This window comes from Salvelinus namaycush, chromosome 8, assembly GCF_016432855.1.
Source record: "Salvelinus namaycush isolate Seneca chromosome 8, SaNama_1.0, whole genome shotgun sequence".
NCBI lineage: Eukaryota > Metazoa > Chordata > Actinopteri > Salmoniformes > Salmonidae > Salvelinus > Salvelinus namaycush.
In genome coordinates, this window is record NC_052314.1 from 51,274,103 (window position 1) to 51,299,024 (window position 24,922).

The 24,922-nt window shown below is 42.7% G+C and overlaps 2 protein-coding genes across 2 annotated transcripts; both read right to left on the reverse strand.

The window, feature by feature from the left end:
* Nucleotides 1–21,685: 21,685 nt before the first annotated feature.
* On the reverse strand, nucleotides 21,686–23,082 carry LOC120051959 (early growth response protein 3-like). The gene has a single exon (XM_038998838.1). It carries the CDS (start codon nucleotides 23,077–23,079, stop codon nucleotides 22,546–22,548), a length of 534 nt encoding a protein of 177 aa, XP_038854766.1. The 5' UTR covers nucleotides 23,080–23,082; the 3' UTR covers nucleotides 21,686–22,545.
* A 121-nt stretch (nucleotides 23,083–23,203) lies between these two features.
* LOC120052178 (early growth response protein 4-like) lies at nucleotides 23,204–24,261 on the reverse strand. Its single transcript, XM_038999012.1, has 3 exons — nucleotides 24,117–24,261; nucleotides 23,432–23,861; nucleotides 23,204–23,222 (listed from the first exon to the last, which is right to left on the reverse strand). Exons 1-3 carry the CDS (start codon nucleotides 24,259–24,261, stop codon nucleotides 23,204–23,206), a joined length of 594 nt encoding a protein of 197 aa, XP_038854940.1.
* Between the last annotated feature and the right edge of the window lie 661 nt (nucleotides 24,262–24,922).

The following is a 24,922-nucleotide window of genomic DNA, read 5'->3' on the forward strand; positions in this document are numbered from 1 at the left end:
TACGTTACACGTTATCCGCTGAATAATGATTCCACCCGAATAGATTGTATCATGTTATGATGGGCATGGGCCAAATTTTCATTAACCGTCACGTAGCCTATGAGAAGCGAATTAGGCCGGTGACATTATGGATTCCGAACATTCGATTGACAACTGATTGATTAAGTGACAATCACGCACGTGCAATGAACGGCTATACATATTGATTTCAACAATCGCACTGACTGGACGTTAGTCTTCGTTTGAGTGCGAAGACCCAAAGACAAGTGGCATAGGTAGCATGCCGCAGCAGGAACATGCAGCTTGACTGTAGCCTATCATTCATCAATTTAAATAACCAAAGAAAAACATCACGTTTCATTACATAGCATAACATTGACAAATATCAATGCAGTCGTGTCGATGCGGACGACAACGTGCAGAAGGCGGAGTGTGTCCGGCGCGGGTAGTAGCGTAGCACTAGCAGCATGCCCTGATTTTCTTGCCTACCATTTTCGACAGTGCACAGACCATCACTTGTGTGCTGCCTGCTAGCTCTAATTTTGCGTTATTTTCAGCCATTCTCTCGAACGTGGTGTCAACTGATACATACACACAAACACTTAGCACGGCCATCCCTCCAAAACATTATGTAGGGTAAAAAGCGCTTCTCACCTTGCAATTTTCTCCCCATTTCTCGCTCGAGCGAAAGAGCCGCTCCAGCATTCGTTGACGTCACACGCCCCACTCTGCAGCAGAAATACAGTAGGCTTGCAATAGAACGAGAGGGCGCACTGGGAGAGCGAAGGAGAGAAAATAAGTCTGTTCAAGCTCGAATAAAGATTTCTGCCCACCGAAATCTAGAAGATGAAAGACATCCCTCTACCTGTGTGATTCCCAAGGAGCTTTCATACCTGTGAACACAGGACAGAAAAACACGATAATTCCCTGGAGAACTAGGATTTGAGATGAATGCATACAGAGAAAAATCCTACAAACTTTTTTTTAGAACATTTTTTAAAGCATGTCAAAGTAGGCCTAGTCACTGCAACTGCATGTACTAGTGATAATGATCACCTATCATGTCATCTATAATGGGCTCCTCACTTTATTTCAACCAATCAAATGTGATTTGATCAACAAACCAATCAGTAATAAATGTATCAATGAGATTCTCTCTTTTTTAAAAGCGCCTGTATAAACGGGTAGGCAACAGCCACGAAGTCACAGGCTAATTAATGCACTATAAAAATCAGCAGCTAATGCAAGAGGACTAGGAGTCATTGACTATGGACGTGAGGTGTGTGCCTCTGTCTGTCTGTGGAGGAGTCATGCTCATAGGGGACACAGGGCCATGTGCCCCCTCAGGTGTCCTGGTAACAGGACGTCCTGGTATTTTTTGTGTGTGAAATGTTTAGTTGTGTCTCTGTAATGCTACTAACCACCTAGCAATTTTATGAAGTTGGCTTTAGCTAGCCCAGATTGGGGACCTATCTCCCAACTAGCTACAAGAAGCCATTTCAGGCTATTATTATTATTTTTCACCTTTATTTAACCAGGTAGCCAGTTGAGAACAAGTTCTCATTTACAATTGTGACCTATTAGTCAAGTTAGAGTAGCTAGTTTGTCTAACTAAGCTGGCATGCCTGCTGGCAAGGTTGGTAGACTTTAGAAAAGCAAGCAATTACCAAATGTACTGAATAAGACTCACATTCCTTTCTAATCTTTTTCCCAGATTTTAGCAGAGATGCAGAGCAGCATATTTAGTTTCTTTAACTAAATAATCACCAGTCAGCTTCAAGATGGCCACCATTGTTCCTGTGCCCAGGAAAGCAAAGGTACCTGAACTAAACAACTTCTGTCACCATGAAGTGCTTTGAGAGACTAGTCAAGGATCATATCACCTCTACCTTACCTGTCACCTTAGACCCACTTCAATTTGCTTACCGCCCCAATAGGTCCACAGACGACGCAATCACACTGCCCTAACCCATCTGGACAAGAGGAATACCTATGTAAGAATGCTGTTCATTGACTATAGCTCAGCATCCAACACCATAGAACCCTCCAAGCTCATCATTAAGCTTGAGGCACTGGGTCTGAACCCCGCCCTGTGCAACTGGGTCCTGGACTTCCTGACGGGCTGCCCCCAGGTGGTGAAGGTAGGAAACAACACCTCCACTTATTGTGGGAAGCTTGTGGAAGGCTACCCGATACGTTTGACCCAAGTTAAACAATTTAAAGGCAATGCTACCAAATACTAATTGAGTGTATGTAAACTTCTGACCCACTGGGAATGTGATGAAAGAAATAAAAGCTGAAATAAATCACTACTATTATTCTTGCATTTCACATTCTTAAAATAAAGTGGTGATCCTAGCTGACCTAAGACAGGGAATTTTTATTAGGATTAAATATCAGGAATTGTGAAAAACTGAGTTTAAATGTATTTGGCTAAGTGGATGTAAACTTCTGACTTCAACTGTATATACACAACTTAATCCCTGGCCACTTTAATAACATTTACATATTTTGCGTTACTCATCTCATGTATATACTATATTATATCTTAGTCTATGCACCTCTGACATTGCTCATCCATATATTTATATATTCTTAATTCCATTCATTTTCTTAGATTTGTGTGTATTGGGTATATGTTGTGAAATTGTTAGATATTAATGCACTGTCAGAGCTAGAAACACAAGCATTTCGCTACACCCGCAATAACATCTACTAAACACGTATGTGACCAATACAATTTGATTTACAGACAGCTCAAGTGTTATGCTTAGAAATGCATTCAAAAATTAAGATACATTTTTTACATAAAATGAAGCATAATGATGATGGCTCTAGATTGCAGGAAAAAGCAGTTTCAGGTGTTGGAGAATTTTTAATTTTTCTAACTTTTCGATGGGGGGGGGGGGGACTAGGGCGCGTTTGTTGTGCATGGTGTGTATCTGCCTGTCTGTCACTTTGTGCAAGTGGACCATTAGCAAATTGCTAATCTTTAAAAGAAAAGGGCAATGGAGAAGTTTATTTAAATTTAACCTACTCCATCTTGTAAAAAAAAAAAAATATTTACTAGCCCAATCCAATTGTCTATCAAGAAATTCTCAAGGATTAATCCTCTGCTACCCTTGTCATTTCTCATCATTACAATCATTTTCCTTTAGATATCGAAAGAAAGCCCTAATGCTGGGTGGCATTCATTAGTGTACGCCAGGAAAACGTAAACAAGCATTACTCAGTCCCTGTTTGTCTGTTTTATTCAACGTGGTGCCTAGTGAATGCAACCCTGGTGCTTATTGTTCCCAATACGGGTGCAAACAGGACACAGTGTGCAATACAACGCATGTATGATACATGTATGATACTGATACTGCTAAAGCACCATCTTGTGGCCAAGTGAGAAGACTGCACTCCATCGTTCACCACATCGAAGGGAAACGCCACCACTTTTCAACCTCATTTTCATTATTTCCAGCACAATACCAGTGTAACGTGTTTCTATGTTTTGTAGGGAAAAAATCTGAAGTTAAATAGTTCTACCTGATGACATCTTCAAAAGTTAACATTTCAAAAACGGATTCTCAAATACTGAGGTTTGTGGTGACTTTGGGAGCAAGAAATACCCTTCCTTGGGCTAGAAACTGGTTGCAGGGTTTGAAAATCACTTTTTTACATTTAATCTTACCTTGTGATGTCAAAGAGAAGCTTTTTTTCTTTAACAGATAGAAACACACATGTAGACACTGGTTTGGTGCTGGAGATGATGAGTATGAGGTTGACTGTCTGGAGCGCTTCAGAGATGGGTCGTACTCAGGAATGAAATGGACGCAAATGTGGTGAAACGGGGAGGGACTATCTGAACTTGTCCAATAAGAAACCCTTGTTTTCGTTTTCCGTTGCAAAACGTTTTGCCACACTGTGCATTGGCTGCTGGGTAATATTATCATGTACACTCAAATACATAAATTACCTTTAGGGGATATTAATGGTATATTGTATGTCCCAATACAAATCAACCACTATAGTTCTCAAGGATGTCCTATGCATTATGTATGGAATAGGGTGCCATTTGGGATGCAGCCAAAGGGGAGAATCCTGGTGGTGTTCAAGTGGCAGTTAGCCAGAAGATTCCGACACTACCGTTACGCTTGTTTACACTGAGCTGCACTGGGGTCGGGAACGCCATCACGGTTAGATTAAGACACTGTGGAGCCGGCGCGAAATCAATGCGGGGATGGGATATGACACTGTACTCCAAATTGTACTTTTATCCAAACTGATACACCGAGAAGATTGAAATACTGAGCTTTTCCAGAAATATTGCCCTTTTTGTCCTCATGCTAGCAAGAGAAGCCACCGCAGCCATTTTGGAATGGCAGTGTCAGCCAATCAGCTCTTTTGTTGTTCAATGCAACACGTCTTTGTCAGTGTTCGAATTTAACCTTAATTGCTTGGATTAAATTAAGATGACGCTGTACCAAAGTTCCAAGACAATGATGTTAACAAAGTACTGTGACAGATTTAGATCAGCCACTTCTCCCATCCGTTCCTTTCATTCAGTTTTCTTATTAGAAGCGACGGCCCCATTGGCTGCTGGGTAATAGTAGGGCTGTGAACCTTTATTGTCTCTTGATTGGCTGATTGAGACATGCTGTGCTTTGGTCTGCCTTCATCATTGCGCAAACAGCCTCAGCTGGTGTAGATATTATTAGTATCGGTTTGCATAGCAACCATAATAATAAATAATATATGCCATAACACATGCTTGACATTTCAACACACTGAAGTCGTTTTTTTTCTCTTCCCAAGAGTGTATTGTAATGCTGGTTGGCCGTGAGGACGGAGGAATAAGAAAATAATAGAATGGAGGGAGGAAAAATGTCAAGAATGAGATTTGGAGACAACCTTTCTTGTCTAGCCTTTTCTTTGTACCTCGGCAAGGAAATGCATGTAATTCAAAAGACCTTGAATGACTGAGGACGTTGAATGATGCCAGTACACGTTACAGACAATACAGTACAGTACAGATAGTACAGATAATAAGATACACGCAGATCCGGAAACAGGCACAGAACATTTCAGAGACAGTGGCTAGGCGCCCCAAATGGCACCCTATTCCCTACATAGTGTACTACTTTTGGTCCACGGCCCATGAGGAATAGGAAAAGGTATCATCTGAGACGGAACTAGTATTCAACATACTACTATTGCTCCCCAATGCAGTGATTATCTCAGCGAATAATCTCTTTTTGATCATATTGGGCTGTGTGACTGTGTCAATTCCAACATGAAGTCAATAGACTTGTGTAAAGAAAATGTACTTAAGCATAAAATGTCAATGCAATTGCTAAAATACACTTAAGTATCATAAATCATTTCCAATTCCTTGTATTAAGCAAACCAGATGGTGATTATCTACGGATAGCCATAGGCACATTCCAACACTCAGACATCATTTACAAATGAAGCATATGTGTTTAGTGAGTCCGAAAGATCAGAGGCAGTAGGGATGACCAGGGATGTTCTCTTGATAAGTGCATGAATAGGACCATTTTCCTGTCCTGCTAAGCATCCAAAATGTAACTAGTACCTTTGTGTGTCAGGGAAAATGTATTGAGTAAAAAGTACATTAAGGAATGTAGTGAAGTAAAAGTAGTCAAAAATATAAATAGTAAGTAAAGTAGAGATACCCAAAAAAAACTACTTAAGTAGTACTTTATTTTTATTTAAGTACTTTACACCACTGGATATTATCTTAAAGTAAAACTCCACTCAAAAACGATCGTTTGGGATTTTTTTCATTAGTCCAATGTTGACATTGTCCCAAAATATTATATTCAACTGATGCAAAACGTTTTTAACATATGTAACTTTCAAAATACAGAAATTATCCCCATATGATGTGTTATGCGTCATATTGTGCCACATTTATCAGTTGAATATAATGTTTTGGGACTATGTCAACAATGGACTAATGAAACAAATACCAAAAGATCGTTTTTGGGTGGAATTGTCTTTTAAGATGGTAGAATACTATACAGAACCTGCAGGTGCTGTTTCTCGACAGCAGAGGGCAGCAGTAGTGTACAAATAATAACAGTGTCAACCCATACTACTGTAAGAACTAATCATGATGCGGTACCTCATAAATCAGGTTAAACTAAGAACAGCTCCATTTTCAAAATGATTGGGTACTGCTGCTCACTCTTAAGTGAATAGGAAATATTGGACAATGGACAGGTTATGATATACAGAGGGTTAGTCCCAAATGGCACCCTATTCAGAGCACTACTTTTCACCAGAGCCCTATGTGTGTCCAAGCAGAGTTTCTCCAGATTGATGAGTGCTGGAGGTGAACTGAATAATATGGTATTGATGAGGGTGAAACAATGGTTGTTGTACACTGACATGGGTATAGGAAGTAACGGACACACACACACACACACACACACAGAGAGAGAGAGAGAGATCAAAGTACGAAAAAAAATGATGTGAAAATAGTGGTCAGGGACTTGTTGAGAGAGGTAGTTGACTTCAATAGAGTGACAACATTTTCACAGGTATATAGGACCTAACAAATCAAAACAGGTCTCACCGAGAAAGCGAGCCAAACTTTTCAAAGTTTGACACGTTCATCAGAAAGTCAAACGAGTTTGCGTTTGTTATCATGTCACTTAGGCAATGAGAAAACTGAGGACAAAACAACAAAATGACAAAAAGTCAAAGGGATCACTGGTCTGTACTCATTTATTACGTCGAGTACCAATTAAACACAATAAGTGGATTAAATGTGATAAATTGCAGGTGAAGGGCTTCATAACGATAGGAACATTCTATGCATACCAATGTAGATCAGACATGATGATACCATATGGACCATGGTGTGTAGAGAATCTCCAACGAGATACAGTCCATGCAATTACATATAGAATCCCTGTAGATTCTAGATATCAATATACATTTAGATTGTCAATTATCTCTATGGTGTAGTAGTCTAACAGATCAATGTTACAGTGTGGTTGCACACAGTACCGTGACGTATACAGAAGGTGCAACACATAAATCAGTTTGCACGAAGGTACGTATATCTCTACTACGACTTACAATAAAAGGAAACATCTTGTCGACAACATAGGCCCCTGTACACACTCGGGTTGTGAACGGCGTGCAACGCACTAGACAGTGGTTGTGATACAACAGATATTTGAGACACAATGGAGAGTTTGTCCGCACAAAAATTACTTACTCACGCGTTGTTCTCTCCACAACGCAAGTGTTATAATTATTGTACAGAGACACTCTCCATTGTATCACAACCTTTGTGCCAAAATGCATTGTTCATCAGTTGTACAGTTGAGTGTGTAAAGGACCATGGATGAGTCCTTCTGTATGAAGAATAATTTGTTTGTTTTTTCTGCCAATATTGAAAGCTCCCTAATTACGACCGGTTGAAACCAGATTTCTTCTACCCCATGTACGAGAATGATACATGGGTCTGATAGCGAAATCCATGTACACAATGACAACGATTATACAGACCTCTGCATTTTCTGCTTGAGCCATACTGTCGATGTTGCCATGGTAACAGAGTATGTCTTATCAAGTATGGCTCTTGTTTTTTTCCAGTGGAACTTATTTTGGGCCGGCTTTCAGTGGGGTAGGTATGACAACAGGCTGGCGAGTTGCATTCATTTGCATATTAATACAGCTAACAGCCATTGTGTGTTAGTTTAACCCCTGCCTGAGGGACCTCATCAAATCACTGTCACATTACCTAGAACTTGGGCTATATATAGAGGCTTTTATGCAAATGGTGTCAAACACTTGGAAACTATAAATAGGTGGTCATTCAGATACGGACGGTGGTATCAACAACAGCAAAAAAAAATCCTGTTCTCCTCCAGTAAGGTTCATGGAGGGTTCTTACTTATCACTAACCATGTGTATGTGACAAATCAAAATTTGATTTGATTTGATTTGAAACCATGTTGGAGACCATGTCTTCTTCACACAGTATATCTCACGTGACACTATTTGAACAATGGTGTAATTACACAAATCCCAAAAACGATACAGAAGCAGAGGGGATACAGATAAAGAGAAGAGACACAGCAGGAAGTGGCAGACACGGGATTGAACCCCTGTCTCCAGTGGGAAAGCATGTACAGTGTATATGCTACAACTAGACCACAGACTCTGCACCAGTGTTTTCTGTGTTAATAATAACTACTTTCATCTCCACTGACAGTCTTTGCTCTCTGCCTATAGCAGGCTGGGTGGCCTGTCGATATAGCGTGCATAGCATAACCACAAAGTTCAGATATTATTTGAACTTTAGTCACTTTGTAGCCCCCGCTCGTCATCTCTGTGTACTTTGCGTTTCCTCCCTTGTTGAAAATAATGAGCAGGTTTGATGTAGGGCTACTATAGCCGGTAATGAGAGGAGTGTTGCTGTTCAGGCGACATGAAAGCTCTTCAGTCTATCTGGCCTCACAAGCGGCGGCCATTATGGAGCCGGATAGAGCGGTTAAAGCCCCCATGGAGGTCTAGTTGCGGACTTTATAATGGGGGTTGGCGGAAAGTGACCGAGGCTACAGCTGGGAACCCCTTTTAAACTATACTGGAGGGATGGAGCCGTAATGCACATATTAGGTTTTACTAGGAATTCCCAACCTAATTCAAGTGTACAGTCAGAAGGGACATCAGAACACAAGCTGTATTGTAGGCTTAATAAAGTGGTTGTCTTGTGGACACAGGCTTTGCAGAGTGAAAGTGGGGGTCAGTCATAGGAGTATGTGTGCTTTCGCTATGTGGAGCTCATCATAAAATACAAATGTTGATAGCTTTGACAATAACACATCCACTCAAAGCCATGTCTAGAAGATGTATATTGTGGCACTCTTCAAAACTGTTTGGTAACATATATGGTAACGTACATAAATGTGACAACTGCTTAACAATCGTAACATGACAAGCTCTGTCGCTTTGATGTGTGTGTGTGTGTGTGTGTGTGTGTGTGTGTGTGTGTGTGTGTGTGTGTGTGTGTGTGTGTGTGTGTGTGTGTGTGTGTGTGTGTGTGTGTGTGTGTGTGTCTAAGTGTCTAAACATTTCCATCACACTCTTTATAGAGTGAGAACGTCGAGTCCATAAATTCTTCAGCCATGTCGAGTAACAGGAAACGGCACATTCGTCAGCTGTCATATCAATCTTGCCGTTTATCCTTATCATTCACGTGCAGGGGGACGCAACTGTCCTCTGTGATAAATGAAAGAGGGGTGAATGGATCAGGGATCCCTCTCTATCTGTCGACGGGACGAGAGGAAGGCCCCGGCGGTGACACGGTTAACGGTTAACCACCTTGTCCTGGGGACCGTGTGATCTGTTACCCCCTAGAGCAGCCCAGGAAACTGTCTCCCCTGCCCCAGTGTCCTGTACCTGGTTAATGGTTAAACCCAGCATCCTGCCACCAGCCATCATTTTGGATCCATAACAATAGAGGGTGCCTAGACCTGGATGGATGTACTGTGGAGGAATGGAATCCTCTCGTTGTCTGTCTCCCCTTGGCACGCAATGGCTGTTCGGTTACTGGTTAATGGGGGTACGCATGGATCAATCGGATGGACTGTCAGAGGGCACAAATACACAAATACACACACAGGGGGATACTGAGTATCGACTCATCTGATTGTACACAGATCATCCAGATAGCTTGTTAACAGGAAGTGGACCCTATGCCAGCTGAGAGTTGATTGACAGTTGAGATGACTGATGCTATTCTTTGTGTTGTTTTGCATTTGCGTCGACCTCGATCCTTTCCAGTTGTAATATGTGTTCTCTTTCGAAAAACTTCAGTTCCATGAGTTTGGAACTATATTTTTCTCCTCTTTGCATGTGCGTAACTTTATAGGGAAGGAACATTTTTTTAAAGAGAAATGACTGGATGGCAATGGAAAATAATAGCCCTTGTTGAGTTACTTGAATAACGAATCACATAACCAATTAATCTTAATAAACTTGCTTACAGTTGTACTTATAGCAGTGAATCATCGACATGTCATTATGTTGGCCTTTCTAGGTTTGTGAATTAAATACATCCTTGGCCTCCGCTCGAACACTGTGAACTAGATTGTATAGTAAAGTTATATTGTACCAATGCCATGTATTATTTAAACTAGGGGGGAAGGATAATGTATACTCTTCAAACAGCCTTGTGGCTCTTCAAGGATAATTCACAGTCTGTTATTCAACAGAAACATTACTTTTTTAACACACATTTAAAAAACACATTCTCCTCTTTAGAATTTAGAAGTTGTTTAATTGTCCCTTTTATACCGTTTCCCATTTTCACCTGAGTTGAACTCATAATCACCTTAGCCACAAATGTAATTACCAAACACCGAACATTAATTTGCATTGTCACATGATCCATGGGAGTGCTATTAGAGCAGCCCAAGACAAGGGAATTAGCGGCTATAACAAGAGAAAGTGTTTTGATTTTCAAATGGCCAGCGATGCTCTGAGTCATTCATATGAAACCCCATTTAAAAAGAACAAAGAAAAGAACAGCTAAACGTCTCTTTAGGGGCTCAAAACGCTCCAAGGGGCTCACATCCAGTGACAGTTTCCGTCAGTGATACTGACAAGGCCTGGGCTCTGGGTCAACTGAGGCCTTTGAGGGGCCCCTGTGTGGCCCCAGCATGGCGTCCATACACTCAGAACAGAGAGAGACGTCACTCTCCCCTTCCTCCCCCAGGTGAGGGTGACAATCCATCACCCGCCCAAAGGCCACGGCACTGGGGGTGCGGGGAGGGAGGAGCAGGGCTATTATGCGTCATTGAGGGGAGGAGAGGAGTGAGGGGGTTGTGACTTATATACTGTTAGCTATACTGTTAACCCGGAGGGAGGTAAAACAGCAGGTACAAGCCAGGCTTGGAGGAACAGAACAGGGGATTCTCTAGCCAACTACTACTACTCCACAACAGTCTGATAGTGTTCTCCTATGGAGGTCTGTGTGAGTGTGTGTGCGTGTGATGCTGGCTGAGGATGCTTCCCAAATGGCCCACAATTCCCTATATGGTGCATTTGGTACACAGCCACAGTGTTTCCATATGGAGGTGTGTTTGTGTGAAGCTAGCTGAGGAGGAAGCCACGTGTGACGTTACACTATTGCCTGGGGCTGCAATGTGGTGTTTCGACTGGACGGATTATAATGTGTGGTGTGTCGATATGACAGACAGGTGACGTCATACTGGGTAGCCTACCTTTGTGTGCCCTGAGCACGGTCAACTTTAATGACTTTTCTGTCGCTTTAACTCAACGACTGATTGGGTCCCATCAGCTCCTATCAAACTGAGTATGAGATTATACAAAATGTTCCCTATATCATGCACTACTTTTGACCAGGACTCATAGGGTTCTGATCAAAAGTAGTGCACTACGTAGGGAATATAATGCCGAGACGAAACCAATATCATTTGGCATGTTTGCCTCTGAGCAATTAGTTGACAATAATTCAGATAAACATGAAATTTAACATCATCTAAGAATGGATCATTTGGTCCTTTGTGGCTCAGTTGGTAGAGAACACCAGCATAGTGGGTTCAATTCCCAGGACCACCCATACAGTGCATTCAGAAAGCATTCAGACCCTTTGACTTTTTCCACATTTTGTTACGTTAAAGCCTTATTCTAAAATGGATTAAATAGTTTTCCCCACCTTATCGATCTACACACAATAACCCATAATGACAAAGCAAAAACTGTTTTTTAGACATTTTTGCAAATGTATTAAAAATAAAAATATCACATTTATATAAGTATTCAGACCCTTTACTCAGTACTTTGTTGAAACACCTTTGGCAGCGATTACAGCCTTGAGTCTTCTTGGGTATGACGCTACAAGTTTGGCACACCTGTATTTGGGGAGTTTCTCCCATTGTTTTCTGCAGATCCTCTCAAGCTCTGTCAGGTTGGATGTGGAGCGTCGCTGCACAGCTATTTTCAGGTCTCTCCAGAGATTTATAATCAGGTTCAAGTCCGGGCTCTGGCTGGGCCACTCAAGAACATTCAGAGACTTGTCCCAAAGCCACACTTGCGTTGTCTTGGCTGTGTGCTTAGGGTCGTTGTCCTATTGGAAGATGTACCTTTGCCCAGTCTGAGGTCCTGAGCGCTCTTTGATCAAGGATCTCTCTGTACTTTACTCCGTTCATCTTTCCCTCGATCCTAACTAGTCTCCTAGTCCCTGCTGCTGAAAAACATCTCCACAGCATGATGCTGCGACCACCATGCTTCACCTTAGGGATGGTGCCAGGTTTCCTCCAGACGTGACGCTTGCCATTCAGGCTCAAGAGTTTAATCTTGGTTTCATCAGACCAGAGAATCTTGTTTCTCATGGTCTGATAATACTTTAGGTGCCTTTTGGCAAACTCCAAGCGGGCTGTCATATGCCTTTTACTGAGGAGTGGCTTCCGTCTGGTCACTGTCCCATAAAGGCCTGATTGGTGGAGTTCTGCAGAGATGGTTGTCCTTCTGGAAGTTTCTCCCATCTCCACAGAGGAATGCTGGAGCTCTGTCAGAGTGTCCATTGGGTTCTTGGTCACCTTCCTGACCAAGGCCCTTCTCTGCCGATTGCTCAGTTTGGCCGGGCGGCCAGCTCTAGGAAGAGTATTGGTGGTTCCAAACTTCTTCCATTTAAGAATGACGAAGGCCACTGTGTTCTTGGGGACCTTCAATGCTACATCATTTTTTTGGTACCTGTAACGCTCGTCTGAAGAAGTGGACCAAGGTGCAGCGTGGTATGTGTTCATGCTTCTTTATTTACTCAGAACACCAAACAAAACAACAAAAGAATAACGAACTTCACGTTCTGCAGGCTTCACAGAGCTAACAAAAAACAAGATCCCACAACATAGGTGGGAAAACAGGCTACCTAAGTATGATTCCCAATCAGAGACAACGATAGACAGCTGCCTCTGATTGGGAACAACACTCGGCCAAACGCAAAGAAATACAAAACATAGAATGCCCACCCCACACCACACCCTGACCTAACTAAATAGAGAAATAAAACGGCTCTCTCAGGTCAGGGCGTGACAGTACCCTTCCCCAGATCTGTGCTTTGACACAATCCTGTCTCGGAACTCTAAGGACAATTTCTTTGAACTCATGGCTTGGTTTTTGCTCTGACATGCACTGTCAACTGTAGGACCTTATATAGACAGGTGTGTGCCTTTCCAAATCATGTCCAATCAATTGAATTTACCACAGGTGGACTCCAATCAAGTTGTAGAAACATCTGATCTGATGATCAATGGAAACAGGATGCACCTGAGCTCAATTTCGAGACTCATAGCAAAGGGTCTGAATACTTATGTAAAAAGGTATTTCTGTTTTGTTTTTTTACAAATTTGCACAACTTTCTAAAAACCTGTTTTTCACTTTGTCATTATGGGGGTTTGTGTGTAGATTGATGAGGAACATTTTTTATTTAACCCATTTTAGAATAAGGCTGTAGCGTAACACAATGTGGAAAAAGTCCATGGGTCTGAATACTTTCCGAATACACAGTACATAGAAAAATGTATGCACGCATGACTGTAAGTCGCTTTGGATAAAAGTGTCTGCTAAATGGCATTTATTATTGTTATACTGTCAAACCACTAAGGAGAATTACTAGGTTTACATGGTTAGTTCCCCAGCTAATGGTTATAATTCACTGCTATAGCAACACAGTATTTGACATGCACACCATATCCCCTGCTAGATGATCGATGCTGTTACTACTGTAGTAGGTACATTTTGCATACATTTCACGCGGCTCAGATGTGCGATGCTTGATTTGATGGTTAATTCAGATGCAGGAAACAGAGAGCTGCGTGGAGCCTGGTAAGCGAATGCAAATCCTCACCCTGCTCAAGCTGAAGGTTCAGTGTACTAGCAGAGCCCGCGTTCCGTTCAGCCCACTCATTTTATACTGCTATTCTTTATGGCTCAGGCTTCTCTCTCTCTCTCTCTCTCCCTCCCTTCTGCTCTCTCTCTCTGTCTCTTTCAGGCTCTCTGATTCCATCTTGCCCGTGACAGAGGGGGTATCATTAACACACATGCACATGCACGCACACACACACACACACACACAAATGCAAGCACAAATGCCCACACACACACACACACACACACACACACCGAGTATTCTCCAGGCCTCTGCCATTTGCAGTGACGCTCGGTGGGTGAGCCATCGTTAGAGGAGAGCGGTGCACTGGTGCCATCGCTTGGCCACAGTACATCTCCTTCCCCAGTGTTCGTCTGAATAGCGACAGTACAGTAAGACAGCAAACAGACGGCTCGTAGTGACACAGCTGTCACAAGACATGCCTCATTAATGCTCCTCAAATGTCACCCTCTAAAGTCATCGCTCACTGTTCACACTGATCTGCCCGACCTGGACACAAGTGAGGCTTTCTTTTAGGAGAGGATTTTGTGTGATTGTGTTCATACTGCATGACTATTTGTAGATGTTTATTAAATTGGAGAACTTGAAACAGGCTGCCGTGAAGCTGTATGCTTTGAGAGCCAGTTGGAAGGGGGGGGGAATTGGGTCTCTGGCCAATAAAGGGTGTTTAAATGTAGTCGCATAACTATGACATGGTTGAAGTCCAACTCCGACATTCTGATACAACACTATTGCAAGGTGTGAACTACACACACACACTACTCTGCAGACACTAGGAGTGCATCGCTGAATCAGCAGAGTGGTGAAGCCGATCCATCCATCACTGGGCGTGGCAGGAACCAGTCATCACAGGGGCCCCAGCGCACTACAGCCTACCCAATCCGGGGAAAACAGGAGAGGTGTCCTGTAGAAGCTATACACAATGACGGCCATCACAGACTGATCCATCACACTAGACTAGAGGAAGTTGAGCCGCTGAGAGTCACTGAGCCTGTTGCTGTGCTGCCAGTGCCACCGGCTGGACCGGGTTAATGGTTAACCCATTGCATCCTGTCATCCATCTTGGATCTGCCGGATGCTGTCCGATACAGGCGGGGCCACTGTCAGGGGCATTGTTATGGCCAGGGGGGCTGATAAAATCCCAATGTAGGCTAAGGCAACACTGAGAGAGGGGGTGGGGAGGTTGTTGTCGTGACAGAGTGCTCCTGTCTTGGGTTCTCGCTTTGGGGTTTTCCTTGTCATTTCTTTGTTTCTAGTCTCATTGGGTTTGGAATCAAAGATCTTCGTAAAAAAACTACGTAATGACATGTCGATGACTCAGGGCTATAAGTACAACAGTAAGCATTTATTATCCAATGAATATCAACTGTAATTGAATTTATTTAGATATTCCTCCAAATCTATCAGTTTGACATCTTGCAAGAAGCCACAGGTATATACAGTGAGTAAACTTACATTTAGTAATTTAGCAGACACTCTTATCCAGAGCGACAACTACTGCAGTAGAGTACACCTAAGATATAATTTACATTGGTACAGTACATGATGGTACTGCATCCAGAGTGACAACTAGTGCAGTAAAGTACACCTAAGATATATATTTGCATTGGTACAGTAGATGATGGTACTGTACATTGGTAGAGTACATTGGTCATTTCCTGGTAATTCATTCACATTTCCATTAGAGCTGTGAATTGATAAATTCTCAATAAATGAATCCTACCAGAGATACCAGGAAACTGCATTATCGCCCTGTGTTAACATGATGTGTCCAAAATGCCACCCTATTCCCTTTATTTATTTGATTTGTTTAATTTATTTATTTGCCCATTTTAAACACAAAACAACCACATGGGGCTCTGGTCAAAGGTAATTCACTATATAGGGCAGGGATGGGCTCCCCTTTTGAAGGTCCTGGGTTCAATTTCCACAAAAAAACTCAGTTGGGGTCTCAATTTACTGTTGCGCGTTAGAATAGATGAATGCAATTGCGACATCCGGTCGTGCATCAGCAGTTTTTCTCTTATTATGTCAGTCACTGATAATCAGTCAATTAGCCCATGTCAGCTAACATTTTTTAGATTGCCAAGTTAGCTGGCCGCTAAACTATCAAAACTTGTTATCATGGTGGAATTACCGGCTGGGGGCCCCCATTGATTTTGTTAGTCAGTCTAACTTCGATATCATATTAAAAACTGCAAACATCTCACTCCACCTTATGGCAAAATGTGTAGAATTGCATGAAATTAGCTGTAAAACAGCTCATTTTCCTCTCCAACCCATTACAACATTTGTAGAATTGCATGTTATAAAATTGCTAAATATTCTCTCAGTCCCATGGCAAAAAGTGTAGAATTGCAGTAAACATGCTTTAAAATTGAAACATTTTCACTACACCCCATGGCAAAATGTGTAGAATATTTACGAAATGAACTCTAAAACTTAAAAAATATGCTCTCAGCTGTCAAGAGGGAGGCCACTAATATGTTTTGCATGCAGAACCGCAAGCAACTGCGGGTGAGTTCCGATTTTCTGTGACCCCCACCCCCATCAAAGTTGCACATCCCTGATGAACAGTATACAATATGAAGCTGCACATGCCATTTGTGACTCATCAATGGTAAAAGTAGAGCAGACACTGCCTGCAAGGACCTTCAATAAATATTTTTCTCCAAGAATGCCTGTCATGGCAGATGCACAGTATACTAACAATCCAGGGTTATTATGAGGGCCTTTGCTTTTAACGGTTGCATCAAGGACGGTGGTGAATTGTCCAGCGGTGATTGAATTGCATTGAAGTAATTTACCTCGCGCCAAGAAATGTTCACCTTTCTGTGCTGTGCACCCGTGTAACACCTTTGACTGAGTTACCAAGGAGATGTTGCGCGCGGGAATAGAACAGCAAACCGACACTCATTGACCCTTTGGTTTGACACGCAATTTGTCAGGGAAGAGATAAGAGACACGAGTACAGTGAGTTTTCCCTCCCATCTATCTGCTATAGTGCCTCGCCTGATCAGTCATATTAATGAAGAAATTTGGCGCCTCCGGAACAATGGGAAAGAATTAGACACTTGGAGAACATGTTTGCATAACGAGCTCCTTTGCCGTTTTCAACAGTTTCTAGTCTTAATCACCTGGCGCTCTCCAGAACACCTACACCCTTCTTCAGGATCAGATATGGGGACCACCGGACCGGGAAATGATCTGAGCCGCAGCATTAATCCGCTAAGCTTGATTGCTATTACCGCGGTGTGATTATGCAGCTTGATTACCGAGCCCACCCCAAGGACCATGGCGCGCCTGCTTCTACACGTTCTCTAGGTGCGAATCAAATTACGCAGTGATTACCTTGTAACAGATCAATCGAGACGTGGCGGCCGGTGTGGTCATACACGATATAGACGTGCGTCTGAAGAAGGATGACTGTGATTATTAATGGATACTTGAGGTGGCCTGAACGCTGTAGACTTGAACTGTTAAATCGGACCCTGATACGTAATATAACCAAATGCATTCATATTACGTTTCAGAAGAGTGATTATTGGATTATTGCTGTAGACACAGAAATGTTTGCAGTTCAAGCATAGACAAGGGGGTTGTTTTGTGCTCTTGAGAGGTCTCGGGCAGTAGCTACTTAAATAGGCGTTCCTTACCCCATTTCAGCCCGAATGTAGTGGACAGCTTGCGCAGTGGATGGAGTGCAACTTTTTTATCGCTTATAGGCATTTTAGTAGTGAATGTTTTTTTTTATTATGGAGCTGTCTGTACCTAAACCATACACTAACCGTAACCCTTCTAGGTTATTGCATCCTAAGTCATAATGTTTGCAGATGTTGGATAAATGCCAAGAACAGAAGTGTGCTTGTGAGATCAAGATGGTATGCAACAAACCAAATGTACATGGAATTTTTTGAGATGCCAATAGACCTAGTACACAAGGCCACAAAAAGGGATGATAGCCCTAACCCTAATTCGCTACATTGGTGTCAGAAGTGGGATGGCAGCCATGGGAGAGGTGTGTACACGAGAGTGACTTGGCATAGAGAAGCATGAGGACACGCTCTCCCAAAGGAAGGGGTAATGTAGTGAACTTAACCCAACACCTAGCAACCTCAACAACAAGGCATAACTGGCATAACGGATAAGGTGTTGGCTTGAGAGTCGCTGGACACGGGTTCGAGTCCCGGTCGAGGCAACCCCTGAATTCAGTACAATATCTAATCCTTTACTAGGTTTCATTCCCCGCGTCAGGGTTTTTCATCTAATCCTCAGCCAAAACACAAATATGGTTCAGGTTGACTTCATTTCCTGTTGAAATGCGATTCAATGGAAAAGACAATAGACAACCGGGCTACGTTTTTTATCTCACTTGCCCCTTGGAAAGCATCAATCACACAGAAATTGTAGGGGATAGTCTCGACATATGAATTGAATTACTAAAACTCATTACCCATCACAGAACATTGACTTGAATGGGGATTTACGTTCTAGTAATTCTACTTTAATGACTCTCCCTTTCTCCTGTAGTTGTCGTTTGATCTTCATGTCAACCCTATGCATTACGGAGCTGACGGCTGGGGTCTGATTGACACAATGAGTTGTCATCGCCGTCGTGCAGGGCCTACCCCTGTGAAAACACAGGTCTCCGCGGGGGTCGCCAGCTTTCCGACAGGACTACTTAATGGCCTTCATATAATTATTAACAACCACCGTGTGGCTCCAGCTCCATAAATGTCAACTCCGAAAGTGGAGTTGATGCATTGTGGACTGGACTCTCATCTCCGTGAAATACATGATTTGAAACAACATTAACATGTGTCTGAGAGCAACTCGTGACAGGCTGTTTAGGGGGTTTAGTAATTACAGCTGAGATGGTTGAGGCTGCAGTCATGGGGTTCACCGGAGTCATTTTCTAGATCTGAATGCGAAAAAGAATACCAGTTTAAGCTGCTCCGTGCGGAATTCCATCAGTGGCACAGTTCAACAACTCTTCAGACTTCAAGTGTCTGGATAATGAATCACTGTAACTGCACAGCTATGCAATTCAGATTTCAACCACCCTCCACTGGACATGTTGGCTACTTAAACAATGTGCTATACCACTGAATATCCCCCCCGTCCACTGTGCTTTTGGAAGTGGTGAGGATGGATTGAAGAGAACTGTTGCCATCCATAAGGGATGATGGACAGGAGTTGGGGATATACATTGAGCTCCATGTGGTAAGGGTCACATGTTTCACGCTGCCTGGTACTGTGCGGGGAGTTGTCAGAGAGACAGGGGGAGAACGCAGGCTCTTACGCACTGGTGTGGGCAAGGGGCAATGTTCTGCCAGGCAGCCACGTCACAGGCACACAGGGTGTTCTAAATTGCCTGTCTGTCTGCCTTTTTGCTTGCTTGCCTGCCTGCCTGTTTGCATGCCTATACACTACCAACGACAGATTGCCCGGAGAGAGTCCAAGCGAGTTGCCTGCAGAAGAAAGTGTGCTGAAGATCTCGACTGTCTCTCCAGTGTTATCCCGATATAACTCTCTCTGTCTCCTCTCTTGGTAATCACTACTCCTCTTCCGTGGAGGACACAACGGGCTGAGTTGCCTTGACCACAGTCAGGGAAGATCCTGCTCTACTCTGCTCTAATGTTGACAAACAGCCAGAAAGACCATGCATAGAATAGAATAAAATAACTTGATTTTCCCTTTGAGGGAATTTAATTTTTGGAGATGTTACTGTAGGCCTTTTCACATGCAAGTGTTGGGAATTGAACTTTCAGGACACAACGCTTAACACTATATGATGTGACTGTGACACAGTATAAGTATTGTATTCAAAGATATTGGTTATTAAAACCTCAAGTGTAGCACAATAATGGGCTATAATAATACATGGAGAATGCTTGTTTCTGTTCAGGCAACCTTATCAAGTCTAATATAACTCATAAGTGACCAATGAGATCCCTGATCACAAGCTCAAGAGCACAATAGCCAGATAAGAGTGCAATCTGTCATTTGCATAGAAATAATGTTAGAAATTGAAATATATCTTCCCTTTTTTTTTTTTTTTTTTTACTTCTGACACTGATTCAAATGGGCTCATTTGCATTTAGTAGACATACTGTATACTGGTAAAGACCAGCACCACACAAACATTCACAGTACCATTGAATTAGCAGGATGTGTTATTGGAAATGTTATTTCCTTTGTGCATATTCCTTTTGATAAGTGACATGAAGGATATGAATGATGAGCGAGTCAGAGCAACAACTGTCAGTAGGTAACATTCTCTCGACACAGCCAGCATGAAAAGGAGGAGGTCAAAAGGGAAGATTGCAATGCTACTGGGTCACAAAGAGACAAACAGAGAGAAAGAGAGAGAGAAACAAACAATCATTGATCTCTTATCTATCAGCATTGTGGGAATGAATGACAGGTTAGACGGGGGAGAGGCTAACCATAGAGACATACAGTATCTCTATGGGGCCCTTTGAGATGAACAACATACAGCAGGCCATAGACCTCCAAGGAAAGAGAAAGTATGGTTAAGGTCTCTTTCTGATGAAGGTCTGTTTAGACTGAAACATCTGCACCCGAGGTTATACCAAATAAATACCAAGTATAATGGTGTCCTCCCTCAGCTAATGTGAATGTCTCATCTCCACATTTGGTAGCTATAAACCCGTGACCTACTTCATGTCAGAGGGACCAGAATCACAACACTGAGTAATAGGGTGTTCACTTTAATGTGTTGGGAGCTCAAAGCCTTGTGAATCAACATTACATAGAACTGTGATGTCTAATGTTAGGATTCCACTATCTGCTGGTGCTGGGTTGTCCCGTTAGAATGTGTATTTTTAGGAATAGCCGCAATAGTCATCCACATGACTGCTTTGGTGGAAGATACTGTGTTACTTACATAAAGGAAGTTGTCAGCATAGGCGAGGAAGGACTGAGGAATTTCTATGCATGGACAAATGACTCTTGCACTGTTTCCAGAAAACCAAACATTTTATTCATAAACATTTGTCATAAAAATAACAACATCAATATTCAATTTATCGAAAGTATTTTCGTATAAACTGTGTATATATACAAAATTCATTATATACCCAAGCAGTTAATATAACTTAAGGCGAGTTAAAACACTTTTTTACAGTACCCTGACTGATTGGTGACATTCTCGCCAAGCCATAACCATTGTTTTTTTGCTAAAGTGAATAGCTTCCTCATCAGTAATGCCTTGTCAAGTCTTAAATCATCTCATCTGAAAAGTACATAAACTCGCAGCAATGTGTGCTACCTGATTACTCAACAGCAATGTTTTAGTGTTGTGCTGCTAGTCAATTCTGGCTTGACAGTACAATACAGTACATCGTACTGTACCAGAGCCATGTATAATGACTTACTAGTTTAACACTATAGTCCTCATCACGAACTGATTAGCAGTGTAATCAAATGATATTTCGAGTCACTATTATACGAACAGTTAGGTCATCTTTTACTTGTCTTAGAAATATATTTATATCAAATGACAATCTCTCTAAAACACTATTTTGCTACCAGCCCTCCAAAGGTACACGTAAAACATTGTGAGTATGTTTTAAAAAAGCATTTTCCACTTTAACAATTCAAGGTTAAACAGTGGTCTTTTGAAATATGTATATACACAGCTATAAAAATACAAAGTACAGTCATACAAATATATTTATTTTCCATTTATGGTATAACTTTCACGATTTAATAATTCAACCATTTTGTTTAAATACAACACAAAGACCAATCAATAGAATACTGATAGCAAAGCAAAATAAATTCTCAAAACCTTGGCACAAATGGACTGCTTCGTGACTAAAGCCAAGAATAATGTGTTACATTCATGTCATAAAACGAAGTCTCCTGCACTTCCATTCGGCAAGTGGAGGACTAAGTTATTTGTTGGCTATATTCAATAATACCACATGAACATAAACATGCATTTGAAGAACCACTATCTGACTGGTTGCAGTGTTAGTGGAATAAAACAGCCTCGAAAGCATAAAATATAAGACTTTCTAGTGGATAGAGGATATCTCAAATTAGATATAAGTGCAATACAGCCCAGCAATTTCGATGCAGTTCGTTTTCTTATTGGTATATTTCTTCGTCGAGGTTTGAAGTTGGAGCTGTCCAGACGAAAGGGTGCTGAACTGCTGCAGGCATTTGTTATGATGCCTTGGTGTTTGGTTTGGCATGACCAAATTGGTTGATTGTAACAGAGAAATACAACAAGTGTCTGTTGAGCTGTCAACTCGGGAAGGTTTTACAATCAAGTTATGCATGTGTTGCATAGAGTCAGCAGCAGCAAGTAAACGAGGGTCGAAAGAGCAGACCCTTTTCACAATTCACTTTCCGATATAGCATTATGCAAATCAAACTCGCAAAACATCCTTATTCTAAGACTCCCTATAGAGACTTTCACAGTCAAACCAATTTCCCTCGACCTATATGTCACACCGCAAACGTTGATACGTCGACCTGTAATCAGCAATGAACTGTCAAGCTTTTTATCTTCGACGGAAAGATTGTAATGTTGTGTGGACAGAGCTACTCGTGTGCGTAGTGGTGCCTCTTCAAATTCCCTCCGGAAGAGTAAATTGCCACGCGCTGATCACTTGTGGCTTCAGCTCCATCTTCTCTTTCTGTTTCAGGTGCACGCGACCGTGCCTTTTCCTCTCGTCGCTCCGGGCGAACCTTTTGCCGCATACGTCGCAGGAGAACGGCTTCTCTCCCGTGTGAGTCCGGGTGTGGGTGGTGAGGTGGTCGCTACGGCTGAAACTGCGCAGACAGATGCGGCACTGAAAGGGTTTGTGTCCGGTGTGGATGCGGATGTGCCTGTTGAGTTCATCCGAGCGGGAGAAGCGCCGGTCGCAGTTCTCCATGGGGCAGGTGAAGGGTTTCTCTTTGGCAGGCCCGGTGGAGGCCGCGGGGCTTTTCCTGACACGCGGTGCCTTTTGCGCGCGCGGCGTGTAACTTTGGGCAAAGGAGTCTGGCAATAAGGAGGAGTAAAGAATTGAGTCTATAGTACTGGGTAAAGCTGGTGAGGTAAGCTGGCAAGACGAATCGCACTGATTAGATAATGGCGGAAGTTCAATGTTGGGAAACATAGCTGGCTTGAGGAGGTTGTTGGTTGAGAGGTCCATGACTGGCACTGGGAAGTTGGAGTAAAGAGAACTGCAGAAACTCTGAGAGCAGGTGTCAGAATAGCACTGCTCCTGCTTGATTCCGCCTTCAACTTTGAACTCCATCTCTGGGTTAGGACACATGGGGGAAAATGAGTCCAAAAGTTCCTTTACATCCACTTGTTGGTCAGACGGGAAGTCAGTGGACATCGGGAACGTTTCTGATGATTGGAAGCCCGTTTCCAAATAGGAGTCCGATTTATGGAACGTGCCCCATTCGTAACAGCTGCTCTCGAACTCATTCTTGACCACTACTGGAAAAGACGCAGCTTCTGACTGTGGCTCGGTGGTGCTGTTCTGGTTTCGGACTTGAGCTGGGGAGCCGAAGCTCACCTGGGGAGAGGCTGAATCTTGAGCTTGGCCGCCGGATTGACCGTCGGGGTAGCTGGGACATGTCTGCCCCGGAGAGTACAGGGGCGGGGTGGCGCTGCAGGTGGAGGATTGCCTCTGGACGCCGGCGTCGCCGAAGCTGCTGCTGTCCATGGTGCTCAGTTGAACTTCGGAGATTGGTAACGTAGAAATACCGACAATTTCTGTGATCATGTTGAGCAATGTCTCTGTGCTGCACGGCCCCCCCTGAGTCGCCTCCACATAGAAGCTGCCTGAGTAGGCGAGGGAGGAGGAGTAGCTGCCTTTGGGCGCCTCGCAGGGATTAAAGGCGAAATCTGAGTTGGAGGCCTCGGTTTTCAGGGTTACAGGTGCTCCCTCTGAAAAAGAAAGAGGGAAAGTTTGTCATTACAAATGTTGATTTTAGACTGATAAATGCACATAAATTAAAGTCGTTATGTAATCAATAAGAATACATGCGTAACATGCACCGCTGCAAATGGGACACATTAAATCCATGCGATGTTTTTAATAAATCACAATGTGCAACCACAAACTATGTTATTCAAACTATCAATGCATGCATATTGATTTATCACATTATGCAATGCAGCAAGAGGCTACTTCGAATTTACCATGGGTAAACTGGGCAGGTGCTCCTCTCTCTGCGTCCGAAAACATCTCCTGGGTATCTTTCCGAGCGCTATTTTCCATCCCCAGGGAAGAACCGTTACAATTCTCAAACTGAGGGTAGAAGGAATCTTTAGAGTTCAAATCCATGTTATTCAGCATGATTGCGAGATTGATTTCAAGTTTGTCAATCCAGGTAAGTGTAGGTAGATTTAAAAAAAAACTAAACAAAGCAAATACAAATTATGTGTCCTTTCCCCTCTGATGCACGGGTCGTCAATTATCCCCGAAAATGTGCTGGTGGTCGTATGAGGAAAAGGGTGTCAATAAATATTTCGAAATTTCCTTTTTGTCCAGATGACTGCGTGTTGTATCGCTTTGTAGCTTTTCGGCTATCTGTTGCTGTGGGTAGGTTTCACACCAGTGGCTTCCCTTGCCTCTCCTTATATACACTCCGGCGGGTCGATAGACCCCTCCCCCCATTCATCGGCTCCAGTGAGAGGATTCCCCGCTGCGTGTAAACTTCATGCCCATACATGGACAGAGGATGTGACGGGCTTCCCCAAAAAAAGGAGAGTTACGATTCTGACGTTGCAACAAGTCTCTTGGATCTGCGAGAGAGACTGCCATTGATTTACCATCGGGTATGTTAATGTTATGTATGAGAATAAACGCTTGATTTATCAAATCATGATAACAATATATCATGGCAGTGGCATGGCAAGTGTTCGTGCATTTAACTCGGTCGACTAGAAAATATGGTAGCTTTTAGACAGTCATGCGATGCCGTGTGGAGATGTACAATGTCTTC

Excerpts from the sequence above, each read along its gene's own strand:
- LOC120051959 (XM_038998838.1), bottom strand. The coding sequence starts at position 23,079 with ATGTTTCCCAACATTGAACTTCCGCCATTATCTAATCAGTGCGATTCG.
- LOC120052178 (XM_038999012.1), bottom strand. The coding sequence starts at position 24,261 with ATGGATTTGAACTCTAAAGATTCCTTCTACCCTCAGTTTGAGAATTGT. Across the intron at positions 23,862-24,116 it reads ACCTGCCCAGTTTACCCATG|AGGGAGCACCTGTAACCCTG; the intron begins GTAAATTCGAAG and ends TTTCTTTTTCAG.